The 26,622-nt window shown below is 46.3% G+C and overlaps 1 protein-coding gene across 1 annotated transcript in view; it reads right to left on the reverse strand.

Moving 5' to 3' along the window:
• Positions 1-26,622, reverse strand: part of VMP1 (vacuole membrane protein 1) — a 50,962-nt gene that overhangs the window by 17,949 nt on the left and 6,391 nt on the right. Inside the window, exons 2-3 of the mRNA XM_048518970.1 lie at positions 24,432-24,548; positions 7,357-7,418 (exon numbers count right to left, since the gene is read on the reverse strand). Of these exons, the coding sequence (XP_048374927.1) occupies positions 7,357-7,418; positions 24,432-24,443 (74 nt within the window). The 5' untranslated portion in view covers positions 24,444-24,548. The remainder of the gene's footprint in view (positions 1-7,356; positions 7,419-24,431; positions 24,549-26,622) is intronic.

The raw sequence follows: 26,622 nt of genomic DNA on the forward strand, positions 1-26,622 counted from the left end.
CTGGAGGACAAGACTTTAACGGACCAGTGTGGGCACCTAAATTAATTCCACACTGTACAAGAGGTTTCCATGAAAACAATTTAAAGTTTTGCCGAAGGCTTTCACGGCCAGAATCATCTGAGGAGATTCCAGCCACAGATGCAGGCGAAAAGTCAGGAGAAAATGCTACTGGGACACGGCCACACAGCCCGGAAACCCCACAACACCCCAATTTAAAATTTATTGTCACTTGTGAGTACAGAATGTGCCTAACCAGTGGTGGGAACCAAAAATTTTAGTAACAGGTTCCCTCGCCAGCCCCCACTCAGCAAAGGGGGCAGAGGCGTACCTAGGCAAACCTGAGCCCTGGGCAAAACCTGAGTTGGATGCCCCCCCATGGGCAGCCACCCCACTACAACCCCCCCCCCCCAATTTTTTTGCACCAGGTCATTTCTAAATCATCATCACATTATGGAAAATGTCCCAACTCACAAATCTGAACACAGCAATGGTGAAACACACAGGTTCTTTGATAGAGACTGGTGAGATAAAAGGTACGAAAGGATGAGAATCCATGAATTGCAGTACCTGAAAGGGATTAACCCAGTTCAGGGAGTTACATTATTAGTCACAATTGCTTTATATGGAACCTTCCATTTTTTTTCAAAGGCAGGATACACTCAGGGGAGGCGAAAGCAGTGGAGGTGGGAAAGCGGGGACCCAATCAGTAAAGCCCTCTCGGCACACACAAATGGTTAGTAGCTTACTCGGGGAACTGGTGTTGAGAACCTTCTGGATCCCACCTCTGTGCCTAACTCATGGTGCAACTAACTCACAGTGACCCCAGGGCCATCGAGTTCTCAAGGCAGGGGATGAATAGAGGTGTTTTGCCATTGCCTTCCTCTCTGTAGTGTCTCAGGACTTCCTTGGTGGTCTCCTATCCAAGTACTAACTGTGACAGCCCCTGCTAGGCTTCCAAGCTCTGAAGAGAGTGGTCTACTGAGGCTGCTTCATACAGTCTAAAAACTGTGGAATGTGGCGCTCATGTCAAAGGTGACATGCCGCAGGTGTTTTGGGTGACAAGCCGAAGCGTTCACCAACCACCCGGCAATGACTATTCTCCTGCTTGAGTTTGAATCCGTTTTTGTATTTCTCTGATGTTTCTTATGTAAATACATAGCACTTTCAGACCTGATTGGATGCTGTTCATGGACGGGAGGTGGGATTTGACATCACAGCAGAGTCAATTTAGGGCATTTCCTGAATTTTGATATTAGTTTTCAGAAGCCCGAAAAGGTTCACCATCACTGGCCTAATTCATAAGCTGGCAGAATGACTCCCTTTCCAAATATAATCTGAGAACATAAGAACGAGCCTGCTGGATCAGACCAGAGTCCATCTAGTCCAGCACTCTGCTACTCGCAGTGGCCCACCAGGTGCCTTTGGGAGCTCACGTGCAGGATGTGAAAGCAATGGCCTTCTGCGGCTGTTGCTCCCGATCACCTGGTCTGCAAAGGCATTTGCAGTCTCAGATCAAGGAGGATCCAGATTGGTAGCCAGAGATCGACTTCTCCTCCATAAATCTGTCAAAGCTCTTTTTAAAGCTGTCCAGGTTAGTGGCCATCACCACCTCCTGTGGCAGCATATTCCAAACACCAATCACACATTGCGTGAAGAAATGTTTTCTTTTATTAGTCCTAATTCTTTCCCCCAGCATTTTCAATGTATGCCCCTTTGTTCTAGTATTGTGAGAAAGAGAGAAACATTTCTCTCTGTCGACTTTTTCTACCCCATGCATAATTTTATAGACTTTATAGACAGAGAAGATCTGTCGCAGGTGGACAATCCATCTGTCTTATACAGAAACCCCAAAACGCACCTAAGACATCCCCTGGAAAACCTCCGAAAAATAATACTGCAGATTACATATGTATTGTAAACGGTATTGTATTGTAACCCTTATGCCAGACCTGGGCATTATACGGCCCGCGGGCCACATCCGGCCCGCCAGAGGACCCTGACTGGCCCCCCTGCCTTGCTGGGGAGCGAGGCGCCTTTGAAAGCCCCGCCAAGAGAAGCCCGACAACCAAGCGCAAACCGGCTTCTGGGGGGGTTTCAAAAGCACCAGTCGATGAAAAAAGTAGGTCAAGGGACTTAAGTCTCCCCACTTGCTTGATTGTCACAGTGGACAACTATGCAGGTAGGTTAAGCCTGTGATTCTTTGTGCCAAATAGTGTTGTATGCAGAACTGTTGCCACTGATTCCAAGTTGATCTGTGCACCTGTCTGTCACTTATCAGCCCCTATTATGCAGAACTGAGTTCAGCCTTTTGGCCCGGCCCTCCACAATATTTTCTGTTTCTTATGCGGCCCCATGGAAAAAATAATTGCCCACCCCTGCCTTATGCTCACATGTAGGACAGGGCGGGCACAGATGAGGGAGGACAGGGTTGAACATGAGGAAAGGCTAAAAAATTTTGGCCTTTTTGTGACAGAGGCATATTTAAGTCATGCACCGTGGGGGTTCAGTAACAATGCAAGAGCCTTTATTGGCATAGTTATAATACATCCTCCCCAAAGAAAACAGTGGCAAAGAATCTCTTAATGACACTACAACATGAGAAAGAACAGAGCTATCTTTTAAAGTGTAGATAGATAAATAGTTTAATACGGCCAAAGGCCAGCAAAAACAAAACAAAACAAAACAGCTGCACACATTCACAACAGCAAATTACAACAATTATTACAGCTAACCATTTACATGAATGTTTGGCTTTCAGCTCATCCCTGATTAAGTAGGACCTTGCGTTTTTTATAAGCCAATGCACAGAACTTTGCTACCTGCTGGGAGATGGTTGCATCCTTGTCTTCCAACAGCATTTTCCTAAACTCTTGGCCAGAATCCTTTGCAATTATCAAGTTGTGTTGCACAAGCAGAGGTAAAATAAAGAGCTCCCTTTCTGCCTTATGCAGCATGCAGTATAACAAGATATGTGTCATAGAATCAACGTCCCCAGAGTTACAAACACATTTCCTCAAATGCCAAGGGATTTCCCCAAATCTGCCTATCAGCATAGATGATGGAAATGCGTCCACCCGTGCTCTAGAAAAGGCCCATCGATATTTGGCTATGGTAATATGTTGAATGTAGGGGGCCATTACTGTACCACTACTAGATTTCAATGGTCTATATATAGCAGGAAATGAGGCATTCTCATTTTGGTAGTCAATGTCATCCAATCATTGATATACCATCTTAAGAGCTGAGGGCTTTTGAAGTGTATGATTTCTAGTACAAACTTGGCCACCGATTCACAAACTGCAAGGTCAGAGCTATTTAACAAGAATGAGACCTTTTGGGTATCTGATATCCTATCACAGCTCCAAAGAAGAGTATTTGCATGTTTCCCCCTAACTCCCTTGTATTCAGTGCAACAGAAGAGGGAATGGGCTAAAGCAGGGGTCTGCAACCTGCGGTTCTCCAGATGTTCATGGACGACAATTCCCATCTTGATGGCAGGGGCAACTCAGATGGCAGGGGCTGATGGGAACTGTAGTCCATGAACCTCTGGAGAGCCGCAGGTTGCAGACCCCTGGGCTAAAGTTTCCAGTTGATTTGAGTTACAGGAGCAGAATCTCTTTGCACCCTCTATTTTTAAAAATCTACCATACAGCAGCGCTGAAGGCAGAACATTAAACCTAGCCATTGATAGCCATCTTGAACTATTAACTGAACCCCAACAGAGATGGATTATTATAAGGGCCAGATGCAATACTTTTCCATCGGCCATTACAAAGGGTCGCTACCTATCTATCCCTCTCCAGGATCGGGTCTGTCCCCACTGTAAAAACCAAGTGGAGTCTCTTGCTCACATTATACTTGACTGTCCGAGATATGTGAGTATTAGGAATTTCTCTCCTGGGCGGGTCTTAGACAAATCTGAAAGAGACTCTGACAACTCTGTTGTGGAGCTTTTGCTAAATAACACAGAGGCCACACTCTTGGAAAAAGGAGCAACATTTCTTTTACAAGTGACAGAATTTTCTAAGTAACGTCCAATGCTAGATACAGTTTATCTGTCTGTGTTTTGAATGTACTTTTGATTTGTACTTCAGAAATGTCTGTAATGCTCTGGAGCCTATTTTAATATGCCTAATAAAGGTTGTTGTATTGTAAATTGCCATCTTCTAAAACAAGAGTTTGACACAGTGGGGTAAAAACAGATGCAGAAACTTCTTTGTCCTGTCCTATGATACTCCAACCCAGATCCATGCAGTGACATTTATGGGCTGGAGATTCAATGCTGACTGAATTTCCTTCTGCCCCAAACACAGAATTCTCTTACAGAATTCACTGCTGTGTGAAGGCCAATGGTTCCATAAGAGGATTTGGAAAATTCGTGAACAGCTCCAAGGGGAGAGGAAGAGGAGGAGGAACTTGAATGGAAACTCCATGTGCAGAAGCAGTCTACCTTTGAATCCTGGTTTGCTTGGAAGCAGCAGAAAGACAGCTGTCACGCTATTGATCTGCTGAGGGGCTTCCAAGGAGATATCTGGCTGGTCTGGTCCCCCCACCCCGGATGTGTTTATATACATTGGATTTATACAGCATACGCCACTTTGCGGAGAAACGAGGGTCATAAACATTTACTTAAACAAAACAAACAAGCAGGACACTTGAAACGATGCAGATGGACAACTGGACTAATCCAGTATTATGACTCTTTTTACGTTCGCAATTTCATTCTCTGTGAACTGACAGGCCATCTTCCAGTAATGCTTAAACTGACCAACTGCCTCATAAATGTTTTCCCGGACTGGTGCTAACGGTGAGCAGAATATAGAACACAATGTAGTCAAAGTTAAGCACTTTCAAATCTCACTGATTTTAGTGGAAAATGTGTTCAAGTGCTAGATATTGCCCATGCAGTCTTAAATTAATAGGACTACCAAGATAACTTTTCACAGACAGTGGAAATATGTTTTCTGTTCTGTGTTTGATGAGCAAGAAATTCTGATTCTAGTAGTTGGCTGCACATGTTTTGATGTGCTACTCTGGAGAGAGATTGATGAGGTAATGCTGGAGAGAGCATTTTGAGAAAGAAAATCGAGTCCAAAGATACCAGGGCATTCCAAAAAATCTTCTCATCTCCCAGAACATTTTTGAACCCTGACATCAACTGTCTAACAAAGTTCTGAAACCATTGGAGGTTTTGCAAATACATGAAGAGACAAAGCAAGGGAAGGGGGAACCTTTTGAAAAGCCGGTGAATAATCACTGGGGAAATACAAGTCATTTTGGCCCAAAGTGTGATGTTTTTCAGAACGCAGCTTGCTCAGCAGACGTCAGCTCTGTTCAAAAGTAGAAAGCAAACATTGCTCGCTATGCGAACGGTCATTAAAAGATGGGTATGAATTGACTATTTTTTTTTTTTAAAGCAACAAGAAAGATGCATTTTGAAGCTCCGGAAGTTATAAAAACCAGATTTGTTCCAACACTGAAGCATTCAAGAATGTAACTTCAGTCATTCCGACTTTGTATATTGCTACCCATGTCAAGTTTACATACTTCCACAGTAATTATTTCCAGACATTCCAAGCCTGGAAATGTATCTTTGAGACAAATTTTCCCCTCCAGAAATACCAGAAGTGCAAACTAAGGATATTAGCTCGTTTAATCCATTTCGCTGGGAGCCACACTGTTTAGGGTTAAGCGTATAGGACTGTTTGTACTCTGTTTGAAAGGGGGGGAAAGGCCAGAATTTTGTACCATGAAAAATCTTGTACAACCAAATGGTAAAATGTCCGGAAAACACAGAAAAATCTTTGGTGTGCTTTTATCCCGCCCTTCTTCCTAGACCTAGGAGCTCAGAGAGACATCCATGGTTCTCCTTCCTCCAATTCATCACGACAATCCTGTGAGGTAGGACAGGCTGGGAGGGGGTAACTGGTCCAAGTTCACCTGATAAATTTCAAGGCACATACTGTCTTGATTTAGACACAACTGTAGCTAACCAGGGGGAGGAATGGCGGGACACCAACAGCATACCCTTGGACGAAGGAAGCTTTACACAACGTACATCCTTCTCCGGCTCCTGAGATTTCACCAGATGTTAGTTACAGCATTTCCAAGCTGACTTTAGCTAACAATCCACTTTTCTGGTTTTAAAAGACATAAGCAGAAAGACTGCTTTGCCCGATACCAAATGCTGACAGACTGAGATGTTCAAAGATTTCTCTGAGTACTCAAAACCAAACACTAGCTCTTTTAGAAAGGCAGGAGGCAAAGAAAAAAAGAAAGAAAGAAAGAAAGAAAGAAAGAAAGAAGAAGAAAGAAAGAAAGAAAGAAAGAAAGAAAGAAAGAAAGAAAGAAAGAAAGAAAGAAAGAAAGAAAGAAAGAAAGAAAGAAAGAAGAGTGCTTCATGGGCATTTAGCCGTGACAGTTAGCAGAGCGAGCACACAGTTGCGACACAGCAATTCGTACCAGTTTACAGGCAGAAGACCGAGGCCGGAGGCCACCAATCAATCCACTGCTTAAACATACCAGAAGTTCCCTGAAAGCCAACTGCACCTGCCCGATTGTTCCTACCTCCTCTTGGATTCCAACATCATCTTATCTACATTCAAGTCTTACAAGGTGAGGACAGGTGTGGATAGAGCTGGCCTGAGGCAGAAAACCTGAATGACCCTCTCCCATCATCAAGATTTCCCGTGGCTGTGGACCCCCTTTAGGACAGCAGAAAGTTCAGGATCCATCCCACATTTATCCTGCCCAACCCCCAATGAAAGAAACAGCTATGGAAGAGAATAGGGTAGGGGTGGCCAACCTATGGTGCGCCAGATGTTCGTGGACTACAACTTCCATCAGCCCCTACCAGCATGGCCAATTGGCCATGCTGGCAGGGGCTGATGGGAATTGCAGTCCATAAACATCTAGGCTGCTCTAGGTTTTTAAAAAAACCAAGCCTGAACACAGAGCAGCACACGGCTGCAAACTATGTGAGGCTGTTAAACGCACCGGAGCCCGGCCCTCGACTTCCCTAGTTAGTCTCTTGGCTTGCTGCCTCTTCTGGTTCTCCTGAACAGCCCTACGGCCTGCTCTTTGATGAGTCAAATCAAAGGCAACCTTTCAACGGACTCAATGCAGAAATGTTTAAATCACACAGAGCCAATTCTGTCTTCAACTCAGATTTTGAGGCGTGTGTGTTTTGAAAGCCTCGACTAGCCCCTTCCTTGATTATAAACTGTCTGGCCGAGGGTGGCACCGACCTGCGCAGCCTCCGCCCAGGGCCCGGCACTGTAAATCATTGGCATTAAACAAACGTTCATAGCAATATTTCACAGCTTAACGGAGAGAAGCAGCTATAGAATTACTCACCCAATTAGAGACACCATCTGTTCCACTATATGTTTGCTGAATGTTATGATCACAAAAAGTTTCTGTAGGAAGGAAAACATCAGTCAGACGCTGATCCGAAGGGGAAACGGGGACAATACAGCACTACAACCTGTGCCCTCGTGCAATTAATCAGCCTCGTGTGTGTGTATGTTTTCATCATCACTGTAAATCCCACCTTCTGTGGAATTTTTGGGCAGCAAACAGGATTCCCAGGGGGTCTCCCTTTCAGGCCACTGATGAGGCCAAGCCCTTTCGATTCCAGCAACGCTGCCGCATCACGAGCCTTCAACCTTTGCCCTGGGACCCGTGACTTCCCTTCCAATTCCAGGGCAAAACTATATGTTCAACTAAAATACACATCTGCTGCTGGTGTTTGGAATATGCTGCCACAGGAGGTGGTGATGGCCACTAACCTGGATAGCTTTAAAAAGGGCTTGGACAGATTTATGGAGGAGAAGTCGATCTATGGCTACCAATCTTGATCCTCCTTGATCTCTGATTGCAAATGCCTTAGCAGACCAGGTGCTCGGGAGCAGCAGCAGCAGAAGGCCATTGCTTTCACGTCCTGCAGGTGAGCTCCCAAAGGCACCTGGTGGGCCACTGCGAGTAGCAGAGTGCTGGACTAGCAGGCTAGTTCTTATGTTCTTATGGAAATGGAGGCTGCGTGGCAAGCACTCTCCTCTCCTTTTGGAACATCTAGCAGAACAGCCAATGAGCTTGCAGAGGGCCGGAATTCTGACACAGGGTGGTGGACACAAGAACAAAATGGCCGCCAAAAGAGATGGTGAGAACAGCCACCGACACGTCAGAGAGTGAGGCACAACTCTCACAGTAATTCCTCCACTTTTTAAGGCAAAAGTTCTATTTATCAGCAGTCACAAGTCCTGCCAAGCACAAGTCCCATCATGCCCTGCCCTACTTTCCAACAACATGCAGTGGGCACCAGAAAAAGTGTTGGGGGCACCATGTTGAACATTATGAGGAAGGGGGCTGAGGGAACCTAGACACATGGAACAGCAGTGGCGTAGTGGTTAAGAGAAGGTGCATTCTAATCTGGAGGAACCGGATTTGATCCCCCGCTCTGCCGCTTGAGCTGTGGAGGTTTATCTGGGCTGGAGAATTCAGATTAGCCTGTGCACTCTAACACATGCCAGCTGGGTGACCTTGGGCTAGTCACAGTTCATCTGAGCTCTCTCGGTCCCACCTACCTCACAGGGTGTTTGTTGTGAGGGGGGAAGGGCAAGGAGATTGTAAGCCCCTTTGAGTCTCCTACAGGAGAGAAAGGGGGAATATAAATCCAAATTCTTCTTCTTCTTCTTTAGCACAAAACCACACAAAGGCCTTTTATTCCATCCCAAACCAATGATTAAAAAGTTATTCCATTATTAAAACAAAACAAAACACCCTTCTGTTCCATAATGGTTTCCATCTTCTCTTCGGGGTGGGTTCCAGAATTATGAAATCTCAAACCAGTGGATACCAGAAGACAGAAGATCACTTAAAAACATCAATCACTTGAAGGGGAATAAATAAATAAATGGATACATTGCAAGACCTACTAATTTATGGAACACACAATTCCCCCATCATGAAATCTACTGCACCTTCAAAGCTCCAAGCTTGGCTTTAGTTATTAAGCATTTTAAGGACCAAAATCTGCCCAGGACAGGGAAGTACGAAGAGTTCCAGAGCATTGGTTGTTGTGGGTTTTCCGGGCTGTGCGGCCGTGGTCTGGTAGATCTTGTTCCTAACATATTCGCCTGCATCTGTGGCTGGCATCTTCAGAGGTGAATCTCAGAGAGAAGTCTGTTACACACCCTGTCCAGAGTTCCAGACCAGCTCTCTGAGAAGTTTGTGCTTATAGGGCAGGTGGGTGATCGCATGGAACATACCATGTCACACAGAAAACCTACAAAGATTAGGTTAGGGCTCCTTCTCTGTCATCCAGTTTTCTAAGCAGAGGGGGCCTTCAAATAAGCGGCAGTATGGAACGGGACCGACGCGGCCCATTTTTGACACCCGGCGAGCTGTTATTCCAGAGATCCCCTCAACTTGAGTAACCAAGTTTTGATTTTTTGTTCTTGCACTTAAGTCCCCATTTCCGGCTTTTCAGAAACACCGTAGCTCAAACAACAGGAGAAAAACACGTGAAAAAATGGAAAATAGTATTTCAGTGACAGATACGACCACAAGAAGATTAGCTCCCATAAATCAAGGTTGAGCAACTCAGTGGCTTGGGCCACCTTCCAGTCTGCCCTCCCCTCAGTGTTTCCATTACTTATTATGGGATGAACGGACGCATGCATTGAACTTGTATGTAACTGGTGGGGCTGTGAGGACCATCCACCCTGTAAAGTATGAAGCGGGTGGTTCAGAGGGCAGCTGTGGACAAGACAGAGGACAAATCAAACAAGCTCAAATTTGGCTGGGTCCATCTCAGAAATCCCCTTTTTCAAAAAAATTTAGGGAAAGGAGAACCCCACCAAATGGAAGTTTTTTTCATTTTAAAAAATCCTTCCAAAAAAGGAAAGCAAGGGGAAAAAACCCTTTAAAAACATATCCATAAAGGCAAAAATGTAACAGTGGTGGTGTATTTACATACAAGTCCTTGTAAATGATTTCCAAATATCTACAAATAAGTCCATGCACAACTGCCATCTATATGCCATGTATTCATATACCAATAAAATTCTAAGGTCCTCAATCCATTGATTTACTGGAGGAGGGCAGAGGTGGGATCCAGCAGGTTCTCACAGGTTCCCAAGAGTAGGTTACTAATTATTTGTGTGTGCCGAGAGGGGGTTACTAATTGGTGATTTGGCCACATGATTTTTGCCTTAGTTACGCCCCTCCTCTCAGCAGTAGCGTGCAGAACTTGAAGCAGTCTAGGAAGTGCACCGGCGTGCGTGGCAGCCTGCGCGCATTCGTTTTCCCACCCAAGGACTGGCGCAGCGGTTGCGTCCTTGCCACAGCCCCGCCCCCGGAATGCCCGCCCCCGCCCCCATCGTGCCCCACCCAGCCCTATTGGCGCTACGCCACAGTTTAAATCCCACCACCATGGGAACCTGTTACTAAAATTTTTGGATCCCACCACTGGAGGAGGGCTTTTATTTTTCCAATGCTGTAATACAGATGGAGTTTTTCCTACCATGGCAGCACGGAGACAGGAAGAGAAAGATGTTTTGGGAAATTCTGATCTTCCAGACAACTCTTGTGTGTGGTGAAATGACTTGCCCTATACTTATATTTTGTTCAGAGGACACCTCTGTTTCAAATTTCCACAATTCCTTGTCTTATTATATTTTATATTAGATGTGACATCCTATTAACTACACTGGTTTACATTCTTTAATCTGATTTGAGGCTCAGTGAGAAAGGCGGATGATAAGCAATGAAAATACAGACCACCCTCTAGAATTTTCCTCTAGGCTTAAAGAAACATGGTTGAGAAACATATAGGGTCTTCCCTGCTGTGGTACTTGATTGTGGGATTCCTTGCCTCGACTGATTTGCCTGAAGTTGAGACGGCTGAATTTTCACTGATCTTTCCCCTTTCCCAAATATAATATTTATCTAACAGTTTCTTCTTTCATTATTGTTGATTCTGACGATAAAATGGCCTTATTTTTTTGAGGATAATAAAGATATGTGATAAATGGTCCTTGTGTGTTTTTTAAAAAAAATAATAATTTCAGATTATTGGTATTATTTTACTGTTGCAGTGGATCGCTGGAGGCTTCCTCAGGAATCGACAGACCAAACAAACAGAAAAAGCTCTTCTCAAGCATGATTTTTGACAGTATACAGGCTGGCCCCTGCATGGGTGTTGAAATCTCCAGGTTAGGACACCCTCAAATAACAGGGAAAAGCAGTGTGGTCTAGCCCAATGTCATCTGATTTCGGAAAAAGTGCAGAGAAGGGCAACAAGGATGATCGAGGGACTAGAGCACCTTCCTTATGCGGAGAGGCTGCAGCGTTTGGGACTCTTTAGTTTGGAGAGGAGACGTCGGAGGGGGGATATGATTGAAGTCTATAAAATTATGCATGGGGTAGAAAATGTGGACAGAGAGAAATTGTTCTCTCTTTCTCACAATACTAGAACCAGGGGGCATTCATTGAAAATGCTGGGGGGAAGAATTAGGACTAATAAAAGGAAACACTTCTTCACGCAACGTGTGATTGGTGTTTGGAATATGCTGCCACAGGAGGTGGTGATGGCCACTCACCTGGATAGCTTTAAAAAGGGGCTTGGATAGATTTATGGAGGAGAAGTCGATTTATGGCTACCAATCTTGATCCTCTTTGATCTAAGATTGCAAATGCCTTAACAGACCAGGTGCTCAGGAGCAACAACCACAGAAGGCCATTGCTTTCACCTCCTGCACGTGAGCTCCCAAAGGCACCTGGTGGGCCACTGCGAGTAGCAGAGAGCTGGACTAGATGGACTCTGGTCTGATCCAGCTGGCTTGTTCTTATGTTCTTAAGCTAAGTAAAGGTGCTACTTGGATGGGAAGACCAAGGAAGACGCTGCTGAGAAAACCACCTCTGTTCTCACTTACCTTGAAAGCCCCGTGCTGGGCTTCACAGAAGTTGGCTGTGATGTGACAGCACTTACGTTGATATTTTTGTACTTGGGGGACTCCCCAGGTATGCAGAAAAATCGGGACTTACTAAATTGACCAGAAGTGTGTATGTGTGTATGTATGGGTGAGGGGTCTGTGTGTGTAGAACCCACTGAAAAACAGCCAGTTCGGGATTTGGCTCACTCTTACCTACCTTTCAAAATCATTGTGTAGTTTTACCTCCCTCTGAAATCTTTGTAAATATCTTGATTAATTTATGATACCATAGAAGATTATTTGGTGTAATTATGTTAGCGCTCCCTGTGCCCAGAACTGTAATTAAGATATGATCCTTTTTTCTTTCTTTATTATTGCAGTATTTTTCATTTTTACTGGTTTTTACTTTTATTTTATTATTATTGATTTTAAAAAGGACTGGGCTTGCCCCAGAAGGGATCTAATGTAGAGAGCAGCAGAGCAAGGAAAAGGCAAGGAGGGGGAAAAAATCAGTCTCCCCAAAGCCAAGCCTTGATCATGCACGAGTTCCTTAGAACTAGAACATAAGAACAAGCCAGCTGGATCAGACCAGAGTCCATCTAGTCCAGCTCTCTACTACTCGCAGTGGCCCACCAGGTGCCTTGGGGAGCTCACAGGCAGGAGGTGAAAGCAATGGCCTTCTGTGGCTGTTGCTCCCGAGCACCTGGTCTGTTAAGGCATATGCAATCTCAGATCAAAGAGGATCAAGATTGGTAGCCATAAATTGACTTCTCCTCCATAAATCTGTCCAAGCCCCTTTTAAAGCTATCCAGGTTAGTGGCCATCACCACCTCCTGTGGCAGCATATTCCAAACACCAATCACACGTTTCGTGAAGAAGTGTTTCCTTTTATTAGTCCTAATTCTTCCCCCCCAGCATTTTCAATGAATGCCCCCTGGTTCTAGGAATATGACATCTGGTTCTAGATCAGACAAGAGTCCATCTAGTCCAGCTCTCTGCTACTCGCAGTGGCCCACCAGGTGCCTTTGGGAGCTCACATGCAGGAGGTGAAAGCAATGGCCTTCTGCGGCTGTTGCTCCCGAGCACCTGGACTGTTAAGGCATTTGCAATCTCAGATCAAAGAGGATCAAATGCCTAGAACTACCTGCTCAATGTATTGTCAAAGGCTTTCACGGCCAGATTCAACTGGTTGTTGTGGGTTTTCCGGCCAAGTGGCCGTGGTCTGGTAGATCTTGTCCCTGACGTTTCGCCTGCATCTGTGGCTGGCATCTTCAGAGGTGTATCACAGAGGGAAGTCTGTTGCACACTGTGTCCAGACTTCTCTTATAACAGACTTCTCTCTGTGATACACCTCTGATGATGCCAGCCACAGATGCAGGCGAAACTTTAGGAACGAGATCCACCAGACCATGGCCACACAGCCCGGAAAACCCACCACAACCTACTTGCTCAATCCTTCCCCTATGCTTCTGCAAGCTGACAAATCAGTTTGCTGTTTTTTACCAAATGAGCAAAGTATGGTGCTTAGTGGTAGATACACACAAATACCATTTTCTCAGCGCTTTTGTATCTGTGGAAAACAAGAGCCTGAGGATCTCTTTCATTATATACTCTCCTGTCCTTTATATTCAGAAATAAGGAAAAGGTTTTTGGAGCCAATACTACCTAGGACAGCCTTTTTGTCCGATGATGAGAAACTGATTTTCTTACTATCTGATATTGATTCCTATGTTTCTTAAAAGATGGCTCTCTTTGCCCTGGCGGCTAGGAAATTACGAGTAAAGTACTTAAAGCACTGTTTGAACTGATGTTCCAAAGTACTGGAGGTTAACTTAGGCCCCTTCCGCACATGCAAAATAATGTGTTTTCAAACCACTTTCACAACTGTTTGCAAGTGGATTTTGCCATTCCGCACAGCTTCAAAGAGCACTGAAAGCAGTTTCAAAGTGCATTATTCTGCATGTGCGGAATGAGCCTTAGACTAGCTGAAGGAGCTGCAAAAACATCTGGCGTGGAAAGTATTTGATGGGGCATTTTAATTTAGAGATTGCGAATACAAATAATGTATATTTTAATGTAAAACTAAGTTATTGTTTTAATTTAAATGTTTTAACTGCATGCATCTCTGTATTGTTATAGCCAATGGCTCAAACAATAAATACTTGACTGACTGGTGCGAAGTTCCCTGCAAGATCACAATCTGTATTGGGAGGGGAGCTGCGAACCATATTTCGTTGAAAGACAGGAAACACGGGAAGGGGAGGAACGTGTGAACAAGAGGGAGGTTCGTTCACGTAACCCCAAACCGTGGCCGGGCTTTCAACTAATCTGACCCGCAGAAGAATATGCCCCATATAAAACAGCGGTGGTTTGTCTACTAAATGGATTAAAGACCTTGTAATCCGCTAAAAAGGAGTTCCTGATTAGTAAAGCGGAGGATTTCTTTATAACTCTTCAAATAAATGCCTAGAAACTCATGGGTTGCCAACTCCTCCTTGAAATACGAATTCTTCCTTCTTCTGTCATTCAGCGCAAAATGCCTCTCCGAGGAAGGCAGACAATGAATGAATTCAAATGCACATGTGTGATTAAAACCCAATCCCCTTCCTGCATGGACGTGCAGGAATTACAGATAAACAGAAGGTTATATATCTTTTAAACAGCCACAACTACGAGCTGTTGGAAGCGGTGGCTAAACTTTTAAATGGTGTTATTTTAACTCGCCAGAAGTTGTAAAGGCTGTTATTATCTCGCAATGTTAATGTTAAACTACTTATATGCCATTAAAGGTATTCGAAATCGATTAAAACCCGTCCGAAAACCCCGAGAAGAGGAAGATTGTGTAAACTTTTTGTGGGGCATATTATAAGGGCAATTAAACACAACTGTAAAACGGACTACTGTGACAGGGCCAGGAGCTTCCTGCCTGGGATTGAGGGCAGGGGATTTCATCGTCAGTCACGGACTACGTTTCCTAAACTTCTCAATGACAGTAGGAAAGAAACACAGAGGCACACGCAAGGCCAAAAAAATAAAAAATCAAGATATTGCACCACAATGTACTTGAATGAAGACATGCAAAATATAGGTCCGGTTTGTTGGGACGGGAGGAGGAATGATGATACTTATATTTATGACACAGATTTACTCCGTGTGGAACATTTGGAGAAGGGGGGGGGGGGAATGTGGCCGGTTGGGTTTTCTTTGCTTAAACCACATGTGGGCATTCATTAGAAATGACAGCCCTTTTTTAAAAACAGCTGCAGAACAGCACGTCCTCCAAGGTTTATCTCCCCAGACCGGAGATTATCCTCAGAGAACCCTTCAGATTTCTAGCAAACCACGATGGAATCTCTGTGTGCTGTAGCATTCCAGAGGAACACCCTGGAGTCACGCTCACGGGGCCAAGCTGGAGGTGACGTTTTCCCGCGAGTCAGGTCTGGGTTCTCCCGGGAGCTGGATCTTAATCACGCACAATCAGATGGCGGAGGTTGTTCCCAAGCGCCGCAGGGGCCCATTTTGGATTGGGCTCGTTTGTGTGTGGTCAGAACCTTTAGCCCAGGGGTGGGCAATTATTTTTTCCATGGGGCCGCACAAGAAACAGAAAATATTGCGGAGGGCCGGGCCAAAAGGCAACCAGCTTCTGCGGGGCTGTCAAAGGCGCCTCGCTCCCCAGCAAGGCAGGGGGGCGAGGCGCTTTTGAAAGCCCCGCAGAAGCCGGCAGCCAAGGCAATCGGCTTCTGCGGGGCTGTCAAAGGCGCCTCGCTCCCCAGCACGGCACGGGGGCCAGTCAGGGTCATCCGGCCCGCTGGGCCGTATAATGCCCAGATCTGCTTTAGCCTCTACTCCCCGGTACCGTTTGCCACCAAAACAGAGCAAGGGAAAAGCAGAAGCCCCCTCCACAGACCGAATCTAAAGCGGGCACCTGCGGAGCACCTGGAAGTTTTGAAGAGTTGGCTCAATAAAAACCCAGGCCGGACTCGTGGGGGAGAAAAAGGAACAGCTAAGTTTGGCCCGTAGATCACCACAAGCATCTGTACCCTACAACCCTTACTAGAAGTTTGCTAACATACAAAGTTGACTTGTGCAGAGTCAGAGCCATCGTCCAATGACTTTCAGAGAGTAAAAAGTGTGGTCCAGGACTAAGTCACAGTTCCCTCCCTAAAAATTAAGCGTCCCTGATTCTTTATTCTTCATATGAACCCCCATCGCACCACATCAGATGTTCAATTCGTCTAGTCCTGTACTGCCTACTCTTGACTGCCAGTGACTCTTCAGGATCTCCGGGAAAGGCTCCGGGAAAGCCTCTCACCAGAGATCCCAGGGATTTAATATTTGGGACTTCCCGCTTACAAAGTGCGTGTTCTACCACTGAACCACAGCATATCAGTTATCAACATTCTCCTAACACAGTGATGGCGAACCTATGGCACGGGTGCCAAAGGTGGCGCTCGGAGCCCTCTCTGTGGGCACGCACACGTAGAGTTTGTCATGTGGGGGTGGAAAATCACCCCCCCCACACACACACACACCCATCTAGGCTGGCCTGGGCCACTGAGCACAACGTGTGTGCACCGCGGTGAGCAGGGAGGACTCGGCTGGCGGGTCTGGTGCCTGTGCCCCGGGTGGCTGCTGCTCGGGGGGGGGCGCAGAGGGGGCAGAGATGCTAGAGAGGCACAGAGCAGTGCTGGATCCTACAGCAGGCTGGCCCCTGCTCGAGCGGGTGGGGCGGAGGAAGAGAGAGCCAACTGTTTTTTTTCTAAACTAAAACCTCAGCATTCAGGTTAAATTGCCGGGTTGGCACTTTGCAATAAATAAGTGGGGTTTGGGTTGCAATTTGGGCACTCGGTCTCAAAAAGGTTCACCATCACTGTCCTAACAGAAGACCCTTGGATGAGCATGTCTCCATGAAACCCCAGGGTTTGGAAGAAGACAATTTAAAAACCACCCTCTAATGAAACTTTTTTTTCCTAAAAATCAATTGCCAGAACTTTTAAAAAAGTTTTCTAGCTAGAGGCTTTCACGGCCAGATTCAACGTTTCACATCTTCAGAGGTGTATCACAGAGAGCAGTCTGTTATACACTGTGTCCAGATGCCAGCCACACATGAAGGCAAACGGTTAGGAACAAGATCCACCAGACCACGGCCACACAGCCTGAAAAACCCAGAACAGCCAGTTTCTAGCTGGGTTTCCTTCTCCACCTGGACAGCTATAACTCCCTGTGCCTTTGAGCTGGCATTAGTCAACCCGCAACTTGGTCATCCCCTTCTACCAAAGGGAGGAGATGGTATCTGGGCACTACCTAAGCACCTTCGAAATCAGGAAATGTTATATCTTCCCTCGCATATTCTAGACGGCAACCAGACACCAAAACAAGAATGGTGCCAGCGATGGACGAGGGCACAGCTTTGTTTGCTGCGGGTCAACAGGTTCTTTGCTCCTGCCTCCTCCTCCGGCACATAGAGGTTGAACACTTCCGTGTGTGGATGTCACTGCAAACTGGCGCTCAATCAAACAAAACCAGGATGCGTCCACACAAGAGCAATGCGTGCAAGGAGAGGGGGGAGGAGCCGCGGGAAGATGCAAACAAGCGGCATTCATGCACAGAGGCCGCAAACATTTGTGTAACGAGATCTCACTTTCTACTCTGCTGCATTTTGTTTTTTTTCTCTTTGACCAGGGACGTGTTTTTGTTTGCTTTTTGGAACACTCCCTGTGGAGCGTTTATGGTTTATTTTAAACCCCACACAAATAAGCACCCTTCGCAGAGCTCCACGGGCAACAGAGATTTCCTGCCTCATTCCAGCTGCTGCCTCCTTGAGTCCTCCTAAAAGCAGCTCCCGAGTGACAAAGGATCCTCCGGGACGGTATACAATAGGTCACCGAGGGCTGCAGCTGGCGGGGTGGTGACAGGATAGGAGGCACCTGGTAATAATAATTCATGAGTGCTCAACTTGTCTGAGAGTTGGGAGCTGATCGCTGCACGGCTCTGGCCAAACCCACAAAGCAAAGTTCAACCACAGCCACTCCATAGGTCTCTCGAGCTGTTTTTAGAAAGAGACGGAGGAAAAAGGGCTTGGATTTATACCTCACTTTTCCCGACTGAAAGGAATCTCAAGGCGGCTCGCAAATATCTTTCCCTTCCTCTCCCCACAAGAGACGCTTTGTGAGGGTAGGTGGGGCCGACAGAGTTCTGAGAGAACTGTGGCCGTCCCAAGGTCACCCAGCAGGCTTCACGTGGAGGCGTAGGAAAACCAATCCAGTTCACCAGATAAGACTCTGCCACGCATGTGGAGAAACAGGGAATCAAACTTGGATCTCCAGATTAGACATCGCTGCTCTTAAGAAGAAGAAGAAGAAGAAGAAGAAGAAGAAGAAGAAGAAGAGGAGGAGGAGGAGGAGGAGGAGGAGGAGGAGGAGGAGGAGTATGGATTTATATCCCCCCTTTCTCTCCTGCAGGAGACTCAAAGGGGCTGACAATCTCCTTGCCCTTCCCCCATCACAACAAACACCCTGTGAGGTGGGTGGGGCTGAGAGAGCTCCCAGAAGCTGTGACTAGCGCAAGGTCACCCAGCTGGCGTGTGTGGGAGTGTACAGGCTAATCTGAATTCCCCAGAGAAGCCTCCACAGCTCAGGCGGCAGAGCGGGGAATCAAACCCAGTTCCTCCAGATTAGATACACGAGCTCTTAACCTCCTACGCCACTGCTGCTCCGCTACACCAGGGGTCTGGCCAACCATGCTGGCAGGGTCTGATGGGAATTGTAGTCCATGAACATCTGGAGAGCCACAGGTTGCAGACCCCTGTGCTACACCAAGCTGGATCCCCAAACACTTATGCACAATATTGTTCAAAATGAGCGACTGCGCTCTGAGTAGCATTTCAGGTTGCTGGAAGAATCTCAAATGCTGCACAAGAACCAATGCGGACCAGCCAAGATGGAGAGGCAGCCAGAGAAGGGACAGTGAGAAATGGCTGGGAGCCCTCCATGTGACCCAATATTAATATAGCTGATCTAGGGCAGTCACGTGGATGGCCCAGGCTCACCTGATCTCAACAGCCTTTGGAAGCTAAGCAGGGTCGGCCTTGGTTAGTACTTGGATGGGAGACCTTGACGAAAACCTAGTTGCTATGAAGACAGTGGCACACAGTCCGTGAAGACCTTGCGCCTTGAAAACCTTATAAGTCAGCTGTGACTTGTTGGCATTTTCCAGCACCAGCGCAGCCAATAAATGGTGCGTTACGGAAGAAATATGACAGTAAACGTCTTGGGGCAGGGATCTATCTGTAAACTTTTAAAAAGGATGGGGGGAAAAAGGATAGGAGGGAAGTGGAGGAAAAGATAAGTAGGGGAAGGCAGTATGTTTGTTCAAATCATATAAGCTCAGAAGTTGAGGGATGGTGTTAGAGCAGGGGAGTCCAACTCTGGTGCTTCAGATGGTCATGGACTATTATTATTATTATTATTATTATTATTATTATTATTATTATTATTATTATTATTATTATTATTATTATTATTATTACTACTACTACTACTACTACTACTACTGCTACTACTACTACTACTACTACTACTACTATTACTATTGTTGTTATTGTTGTTGTTGTTGTTATTAATTTATTATATTTATAAACCGCCCTCCCCTGGAGGGCTCAGGGCGGTGAACAAACAAATAGATAGAGCACAAATAAAATCAATAATATCGAGATTTAAATAAATCATTAAATAGTGGCTCTATATATAGTAAAACCAACCCCATTAAAATGGGGGCAGGAAAGGTATACCGATGGCGTCCTACTAATAAATCCCCTGAGAAGAGGGGGGGAGGGGACGGCAGGGTCCACAGATGTTATAGAAAGGGGGGGCATCAGCGGCCGGACTCCCCAAAGGCCCGGTGGAACAGCTCCGTCTTGCGGGCCCTGCGAAATTCATTAAGATCCCGCAGGGCCCGCATAGCTGGAGGTAGAGCGTTGGGCATGGCCAATTGGCTGATGGGAATTGTAGTCCATGAACATCTGAAGGACCAGTGTTGGAAGCCCTTGTGTTAGAGGGTTCGAGGGAAAGGTGTTGTTTTGAGGCGTGGCCTCCAGTGAGAGGTGATGTTACACCTGGCTGTTCTGGGAGGCAATTCCAGACATGGGGGCAGGAAAGGAGATCTGGCAGGAAAGCTGTTTGAGAGAGCAGGAGGCATTTGGACAGCTGAGGGAGGCGGAGCGGAACGGCGAAGGTCACCTGCAGGGGAGCGCCACAAGAGCAGGGAAATTGGGGGGAAGGGAGATAACGGAAGACTTTGAAGGTAAGAATCATAATAAATCGCTTAAGGGGGTTAGGCAGAAAAGTGCATCTTATTTATTTTTCTTACATTTGACAAGATACTTCCCAGAGCTATAAGTGAGAGTAGCCATTTGGTCCTAGTTTGTGAAATAAGCGGCGGTCTTTGTTGTTCTGTATTATGCTGTTTTTATTGCACTGTTCTCTAATTTTACAATCCAGACTTATTGTACTGTTGACTGTATATAACGTAACAGTTTGCTGCACTGTTTTGCAATCTTGGGACCCTGCTTCATCATCTGTATTTTAGTGTTTTGTGAAGTGGTGGCGAACCTTTGGCACTCCAGATGTTATGGACTACATTTCCCATTGGCCATGCTGGCAGGGGCTGATGGGAATTGTAGTCCATAACATCTGGAGTGCCAAAGGTTCGCCACCACTGGACTTTAGTGCATTGTTCTCTAATACTGTTCTACTGCTCTTAGTGCATGACTTTGGTTCTATTCTGTCTTGAGTCGCAGCGAGAAAGGCAGATATACCTATAGATGAAGCAAGCAAATACGTAAACTGTAATTTTACCCTCTGCTGAAGGATGCAACAAGAGATGTTGTTTGATATTTTCTTAACACATACAAAATTCCTACTATTTCAATTGTACCAACTGCTATATGTGCTCTAACCTGGATTGCTGAAGCTGGCAAGATCGACTCTGAAGCGAACCAGGGTCAGTCCTGATTAATATTTGGATGGGAGATCACCAAAGAGGTTCAAAGGCAGGCAAAGGCAAACCACCTGTTTGCTTCTTTGCCTTGAACACCCTATAGGGCCGTGGTGGTGAACCTTTGGCACTCCAGATGTTATGGACTACAATTCCCATCAGCCCCTGCCAGCATGGCCAATTGGGCTGATGGGAATTGTAGTCCATAATATCTGGAGTGCCAAAGGTTCGCCACCACTGCTATAGGGTCACTGTAAGTTTTCTGTGACTTGAGGGAACTTTACACACAATTGCTACAGGCATCATTCTCTTTATGTATTGTTTCTTCTTCTCCCGGTCTTCCTTAGGGACTTCCGGCAGTTTCCTTTATTGTGTTTTTGAACTGTTAATAAAATGTGTGAAAGGGTGAAAACTACAGCACAGTACAGTACTAGGGCACTGTAAAGAATACCAGTTTTCCTTTGGCATGAGCTTGTGGGGCAACAATGTCAGGGCAACAATTCCTAGCGATCACCAGCTCCCACCTTTTTGTGTTAGAGCGGGAAACTGGGGACCTACGGCAAAACGAAACTACGTAGCTCCGTCAGAACCAATGGGAGACCAGGGACCGGGGCAGAGGGGAAAAGCTGATTGGTTGCTGTCTGTTTTTGTAAATTGAATAAGTACTGGAACTAAGGACAAGAATCCTAAGTTCCAGCACCCTGTAGCTAGGGCGACCCAAATCAATAAAGTTCTTCTTTTTAACGTTGACTTTGTCTGTTGTTCAGTTTTACAACTGCAGCCCACTTTGTTAGAGAAAACTGGCACCTGACTATTCTGCTTCAGTAGGACTTGTGAGCCATAATCAAGAGAGACTTGCACCTGACAAGAGTTTGCAAAAGTTTCGGCCCCAGGACATCTTTTGGGTCTTCAAAATACTACAGTGTATTTTGCTGATCTAAGTGCAATTAACTCAAGCAGTGTTTGAACTCAGTGAACTCAAGCAGCAGTGGCGTAGTGGTTAAGGGCAGGTGCGCTCTAATCTGGAGGAATTGGGTTTGATTCCCCGCTCTGCTGCCTGAGCTGCGGAGGCTTATCTGGGGAATTCAGATTAGCCTGTGCATTCCAACACACGCCAGCTGCGTGACCTTGGGCTGGTCACAGTTCTTCTGAACTCTCTTAGCCCCACCTACCTCACAGGGTGTTTGTTGTGAGGGGGGGAAGGGCAAGGAGATTGTAAGCCACTTTGAGTCTCCTACAGGAGAGAAAGGGGGGATATAAATCCAACTCTTCTTCTTCTTCATTGTGCCCGTGTGGTACAGCGGTTAAGAGTGGCAGACCGGTGAGCCAGATTTGTTTCCCTGTTCCTGCACATGAAGCCTACAGGGTGACCTTGGGCCAGTTCTTTCAGAATTCTCTCTGCCCCACCTGCCTCACAAGGTGTCTGTTGTGGGGAGGGGAAGGCAAGACAATTGTAAGCTACTCCGAGACTTCTTAAAGGAAAAGAACAACAGAGTATAAAAACCAACTCCGCTTCTTCATCTCTGCAACTGACACATAGCTCTGCTGATTCTTTCAAAACTTGTGTTAAGCTGTCCTGTGTTCACAGAGAAGAGGATATATTTTTTTTGTAAAAAGGACTTGCTTTAGTTAATTACAGTTCATGTGGCAAGGAATTCCACCTCCCGGTCGGCTATAGTGAGTAAAAGCTATCATCAGAGTAGTACAAAAATGAGTACATGAGGATGTTACCAAAAAAAAAGGTACATTCGTTATGACTATGTGGCATTTTTTTCCGTTTGGAAAATCACAGACATGATTCAGGCAAAATCTCTCCTTGACTAACTCTCAGTTTCTTGAACAGCATTAAAGGATGAACAGCTTGAATGCCAATTTCAATACGTTTTCTTGTCGCCCTCCCATTACAATTTAATTTGAAGGGCGGGGTTTTTTCTCCAGCTCACATAAAAGGGGGGAAGGACTGACAAAAATGTTAAACATTCTTTCTCTTTAACCTTGCCGTGGTGGGGACCTCTGAACAGATGCTAGCAGCGGACAACGAATTTGTGGTCATGGGCTTGCTTTGCCTGTTTAAGATTTACACAACCTTTCCCTCCCCGATTCACATAGGCCCACTCCTCTTGCAGGCATTTATTTGTTTATTTGTTTATCTGTGGTTTGTCTTTCTCGCTGAGACTCGAGGCAGATTACGTGGTGTCAGCCAAGTACAACCAACAGAATGGGGCATCCAAGAAATAGTACAATAGAGTTTGGACTGCAGAAATCTGAAAGCAAACAGAAACCTAAAACAGAGTTGAAACAAAGCACAAGCTTTCAAACATGGGATAAAAAACTACTTAGTCTGGGGCGTACTTACTTACAGTGCTAGGTGGGAGTACAATAGGGCAGGAGTGGCCAACCTATGGTGCTCCAGACGTACATGGACTACAATTCCCATCAGCCCCTGCCAGTATGGCCAATATCTGAGGGATCGCATCTCCCCGTACTGCCCTACTAGAGCCCTCCGTTCTACAGAGCCCTCCGTTCTACAGGGCTTTTACTGCCCTGGCCCTTGTTGAAGAGACACCAGAGTTGGAAGAGACACCAAGGGCCATCAAGTCCAAGCCCCCTGCCATGCAGGAACACACAATCAAAGCACTCCTGACCTATGATCATCCAGCCTCTGTTTAAAAACCTCCAAAGAAGGAGACTCCACCACTCTCCGAGGCAGTGAATTCCACTGTCGAACAGCCCTGACGGTCAGGAAGTTCTTCTTAATGTTTAGGTGGAATCTCTTTTCCTGCACCTTGAATCTATGACTCTGTGACCTAGTCCCTAAGGCAGCAGAAAACAAGCTTGCTCCCTCTTTGATATGGCATCCCTTCAAATATTTCAACACACCTATCAGGGAGTAGTTGGATATTTGTTTTATCCCTCTCTAGCGGGTCTATTTGCATTTATCTGCGTGGAGTTCATTTGCATGGCATTTGTATGGGTATGACTGGTCTCAGAAACCAGAGAGATGAGGCAGTATATGCTGGGGATAATGGGTTCGAAAAGTGCCCCCCGACCTATGTCTATTATTACTGTGCTACTGTTAAGTAATACGTTTCCGGTGGCAGGAGCCAGTGAGGGAGGTCCCAGTGCCTTGAACATTGTTTAATTGTGCTGGACACCCTGCACCCTGGGTTACGTAGTACTCAATCTACCATTTGCTTGTGCTGGACACCCTGCACCCTGGGTTACGTAGTACTCAATATACCATTTGCTTGTGCTGGACACCCTGCACCCTGGGTTACGTAGTACTCAATCAATCATTTTAACATCCAAAACTATGGAGAGTCTGTTTTCCAGAGGTCAACTATTGGGGTGAGGACTGCCTTTTTAGTGATGTTGAGGAGAAACAGCGATTGTTGGGGAAAAGTATTTACTCAGAAAAGAAGTACTGAGTGGTGCTGTGAAAGGGAAGGAAAACCTGCGAAGAAAGGAAGGAAAACCTATGAAGAAAGGAAGTGAAATTACCTGAATGTGCATCTTGATTATTGCTTTTCCAATCAGGGTGGCACCAAAGAAAGTCCAGAATGGCACCAGGAAATGTCCACATGTTATTCCTGCCAGATCAAAGAGAGGGTTTGGAATCTGGGAAGTTAAAAAAAAGGGGGGGGGGTGTAGAAGAGATGCAACATTTACTACTGTAGTTAATTCAGCAATAAATCCTTTGAAAAAAATATGTATGAAGCCTCCTTTCTCAAAATTTTTGTTGTATACCCAAGAATGGTGTATTTCAGAACATAAATTTTAAAAAGGGAGGCTTCAGCTAGACAATGTCTCAGACAAACAACAGACTCTGCCCGGTTTTCTGTTCTTATCCCTAGATTAGAAACAGCTAACAGACGTCTCCCATATGAAATGCAGGAAAAACCACAGTCAGCCATTTTAAAGCAATATATCAAACACTCTCCCCCAGCAAGTGTTTTGGCCCGGTGACTCAGCCACTCAGACTGTTCTCTTGTGAACCGTCTGAAACAAAGGGTGGGAATGTAGCTGTATAGGTATGGATATTAGAAATCTGGTATTTATTGCTGTTTGTGCATGCTGAAAAAATGGGGGAAAAACCTTCCACCTTTAAGGAGCTCTATTTCAGGGTCAGCCCCCCTCCTGCAGCACTGGGGTCCCAAACCCTAAGAAGAGTTTGAAGAAGAGTTTGGATTTATATCCCCCCTTTCTCTCCTGCAGGAGACTCAAAGGGGCTGACATTCTCCTTGCCCTTCCCCCCTCACAACAAACACCCTGTGAGGTAGGTGGGGCTGAGAGAGCTCCGAGAAGCTGTGACTAGCCCAAGGTCACCCAGCTGGCGTGTGTGGGAGTGCACAGGCTAATCTGAATTCCCCAGATACATGAGCTCTTAACCTCCTACGCCACTGCTGCTCCTAGATAACCCCAGATAACCCTCTATCACTGCTATTTAGAAAGAAAAACTGCTTGGAAGCTTTGAAGAATCTTGCCCTGACTGACCTCAGTGGCGATGATCGGGGCCTAAATATGGCACCGGCGGAACCTCCGCCTTCCCCACCCCAATAACAATTCCCGGTTGGCTCCCCACGCCCGCCCGGTGTCCCACTTGCAGGAGCTAGAAGGCGGCCGGGGGAGGCCGGGACTTGGAGGTGGCTCAGATGGGCACTGCAGCGACAGGCCAGGCAGGGCTCAGCGGTGGGCAGCCCACGCGGGTTCCATAGCCACCTGCCGCCAAACCCCGCCCCCGGCCTCCTTGCAGGCCAGCTTCGAGCCAGCCTACAGGGAGGCCAGGGGGTGGGGCTCGGTGGTGTGTGCCGGGGGTCATGGGATACCCCATGTCCCCATTAGCAGTACACCACTGACGGACCTAGAGGAGCTTTACTTGGTTACTACAGGACCTTTGGCAAGCTGAGCTTCAGATACCGATAAGGAGAAGAAAAGCTATCCAGGCAAGGGCTATGAAATCTATGACGATCCAGGCAAGGACAAGAGAGACCCGAGTTCCTTAGAAGAAGGGCGGGATCAGCATGTACTGATTCCAATCACTGAAACGCCACTGAAACAAACTGCCCATCATGAAATATGAACTACCACATCTATCTGCACGGTGTTTAAAACACGTTAAAATCATGCAATGTTTAACTCTTAATCCCTAACCCCAGACTTAGTCCAAATCGTCCAAAACACCTCCCCATAAGTTAGATCAAACCCAAAGATTGGGCCATTCAGGGTTACAACAGTGCCTGCTCCCTTCTGGGAGAGAGGAGCAGGAACGAGCAACATCCCAGCAAAACCTTCTGCCATGTTAGCAGGGAGCAGAAGCAATCATGGTGGACTGGCCATACCAGGGGTCTGCAACCTGTGGCTCTCCAGATGTTCATGGACTAAAATTCCCATCAGCCCCTGCCAGCATGGCCAACTGGCAACCTCCACACTGGCAGGGGCTGGTGGGAATTGCTGGCAGGGGCTGGTGGGGATTGTAGACCATGAACATCTGGAGAGCCACAGGTTGCAGACCCATGGGCTATACAATCTGCCCATCCAAAATGCAGGAGGTTGTAAGCGAACATCGCCGAGGAGGAGGAGGAGGAGGAGGAGGAGGAGGAGGAGGAGGAGGAGGAGGAAGAAGAAGAAGAAGAAGAAGAAGAAGAAGAAGAAGAGGAGGAGGAGGAGGAGGAGGTGGTGGTGTTTGGATTTA

The sequence above is a fragment of the Sphaerodactylus townsendi genome, linkage group LG16, assembly GCF_021028975.2.
Source record: "Sphaerodactylus townsendi isolate TG3544 linkage group LG16, MPM_Stown_v2.3, whole genome shotgun sequence".
Classification (NCBI taxonomy): Eukaryota; Metazoa; Chordata; class Lepidosauria; order Squamata; family Sphaerodactylidae; genus Sphaerodactylus; species Sphaerodactylus townsendi.